The following is a 2,468-nucleotide window of genomic DNA, read 5'->3' as shown; positions in this document are numbered from 1 at the left end:
ATGTAGTTTAGATACAGCCAGAGTTGGATCTCTGCCCACCTTAAGGAATCTATTCTCCATGGACGTATCTAGTTCTTTTTCAAACCTGAATGTCTTGGCCTTCACAACATCTTCTGGCAAGGAATTCCATAGATTGACTGTGAAAAAACACATTCTTTTGTTTAAGTCTGCTGCCTATTATTTTCATTCAGTGATTCCGAGTTATCATTTATTTGAAGTAGTAAATAATACTTCCTTATTCCATTTTGTCAGGATTTTATAAACTTCTGTCATATATCTCCCCTTAACCATCTATTTACAAACTAAAAAGGCCCAATCTTTTTAATCTCTCTGGGTATGTCTACACTAGAAAGTTAGTTCGAACTAACGGACGTTAGTTCGAACTAACTTTCCTATGCGCTACACTAGCGCTCCGTTAGTTCGAACTTAATTCGAACTAACGGAGCGCTTAGTTCGAACTAGGTAAACCTCATTTTACGAGGACTAACGCCTAGTTCGAACTAGCTAGTTCGAACTAAGGGCTGTGTAGCCCTTTAGTTCGAACTAGTGGGAGGCTAAGGCTTCCCAGGTTTCCCTGGTGGCCACTCTGGCCAACACCAGGGAAACTCTATTGCCCCCCTCCCGGCCCCGGAGCCCTTAAAGGGCCACGGGCTGGCTACTCACTTTGTGCCAGTTGCAAGGCTGCCAGCACCCGTGCCTGCACAGCCTGCACCTGCCACAGGATGAGCCAGCCATCCGAGGGCTCCCAGCCCTCCACTGCTCCCCACGACCAGCCTGGCGGCTCCCGGGAGCCTGCCCGGGGGCGCAAAAGGCGGGCGCCCGCCTGGTCAAGTGCGGAGATCGTGGACCTCATCGAGGTTTGGGGGGAAGCCTCAAATGTCCACGATCTCCGCACTAGCCACCGGAACGCGGCCGTCTACGGACGCATGGCTGCCAGCCTGGCCGCCAGGGGCCACCAGCGCAGCCGGGAGCAGGTGCGCTGCAAGATTAAAGACTTGCGGCAGTCCTACTCCCGGGCCTGCCTGCCAGGGGCTGACCCGGAGGCCTGCCCCCACTTCCATGCCCTGGACCGCATCCTGGGGCCTCATGCCGTCCCTGCCCCCCGGGACGTGATTGACCCCGGGGCAGAGGGACCGCTCCTGGACACCGAGGAGGAGGAAGAGGGCTCTGAGAGCCAGGAGCCTGCCGCCAGCCTTCCCAGGACCCGGGACCCCCGAGGCACCCCACAGAGCCGCTCGCCTGCATCATCAGAGGCCGGGGAGGCGTCCACCTGTGAGTACCCTCGTGTTCCCCTTATGTGTACGGGGGGCTGGGGCGAGAGGGAGCCCCGGGACCGTGCGCCTGGGCCTTGCCCACTACGGAGCAGCAGCTGGGGATCCTGCAGGGGCCCTGGCCTTGCAGAGGGGAGCTGGGTTTCACACACCTGGGCCCCTGGGGTAATTGACCGCTGGTCTTCTTGCACCACAGCTGCAGCACCGGGGACTGCAGGGCGCACCACACCGCCTGCAGCAGCCGCCCGCGCCCGGGCAAGCAGGACAGCCAGGAACCAGGAGGACTACCAGAGGCGGCATCTCCGGTTCCTGGACCGACAGCTCCGTCTCCAGGACCACTGGGTCCAGGAGGACCTCAGGCTGCGCCAGAGGAGTCTGGAGGCCCTGGAGGAGCAGGGCCGTGCCCTGCGAGGCCACCTCCAGAGCCTGCTAGACCGCTTTCCATTTCCTCCTCCCCCTGCTCCCCCTCTTGCTCCCCCTCTTGCTCCCCCTGCTCCCCCTCTTGCTCCCCCTCTTGCTCCCCCTGCTCCCCCTCTTGCTCCCCCTGCTCCCCCTGCTCCTCCTGCTCCTCCTGCTCCTCCTGCTTCCGCTCCTGCTTCCGCTCCTGCTTCCTCCACACCCCCTGTCCTCTCTGCCCCCCCCTCCACAACCATTCCCCACCGACGCCCCCGGACCCGCAGTGTGGCGAGACGGGAGAGGCACCCAGACTCCCACCCCTGAGCTTTCCTTTCCCTTCCTCCCTTCCCTCCCCTCCCCTTCCAGCTCCCTCGTCCCAGGTTTCCCCCTCCCTTCTCCCACCTTCATTCCTCCCTCCCCCACCCCAGTTCTCTGAAATAAACAGACGTTTTTGTTGGAAAAACAGGTGTCTTTATTGTACAGTAGATAGGGAGGGGAAAGGGGAAGGGGGGGGGTAGGGTGGAAGAAGGCCCCGGTGGGGCATGCAGGGAGAGGTCAGTCCTCCTCCTCCTCCACCTGGAAGCTGTCCCGCAGGGCTTCCCGGATCCGGATGGCCCCCCGCTGGGCTTCCCGGACGGCGGCGGTGCGGGGCTGACCGTAGTGTCCAGCCATGCGGTCAGCCTCAGCCATCCAGGCTGGCAAGAAAGCCTCCCCCTTCCGCTCACACAAATTGTGGAGCACACAACATGCCGCCACCACGGGAGGGATGTTGTGCTCGGCCAGGTCCAGACGGGTGAGGAG

The 2,468-nt window shown here is 60.8% G+C and overlaps 1 protein-coding gene across 1 annotated transcript; it reads left to right on the top strand.

Annotated features, from left to right (window-relative positions):
- Nucleotides 1-346: 346 nt before the first annotated feature.
- On the top strand, nt 347-2,164 carry LOC142818582 (uncharacterized). The gene is made up of 2 exons (XM_075899284.1): nt 347-1,272; nt 1,468-2,164. The coding sequence occupies exons 1-2, from the start codon at nt 723-725 to the stop codon at nt 1,989-1,991; spliced, it is 1,074 nt and encodes a 357-aa protein (XP_075755399.1). The 5' UTR covers nt 347-722; the 3' UTR covers nt 1,992-2,164.
- The last annotated feature ends 304 nt before the right edge of the window (nt 2,165-2,468 follow it).

Source organism: Pelodiscus sinensis, chromosome 16, assembly GCF_049634645.1.
Source record: "Pelodiscus sinensis isolate JC-2024 chromosome 16, ASM4963464v1, whole genome shotgun sequence".
NCBI lineage: Eukaryota > Metazoa > Chordata > Testudines > Trionychidae > Pelodiscus > Pelodiscus sinensis.
This window is presented reverse-complemented; position numbering and strand designations above follow the sequence as displayed.

Coding starts and splice junctions, on each gene's coding strand:
- LOC142818582 (XM_075899284.1), top strand. CDS start 723: ATGAGCCAGCCATCCGAGGGCTCCCAGCCCTCCACTGCTCCCCACGAC. Junction 1,273..1,467: donor GGCCGGGGAGGCGTCCACCT/GTGAGTACCCTC, acceptor CTTGCACCACAG/CTGCAGCACCGGGGACTGCA.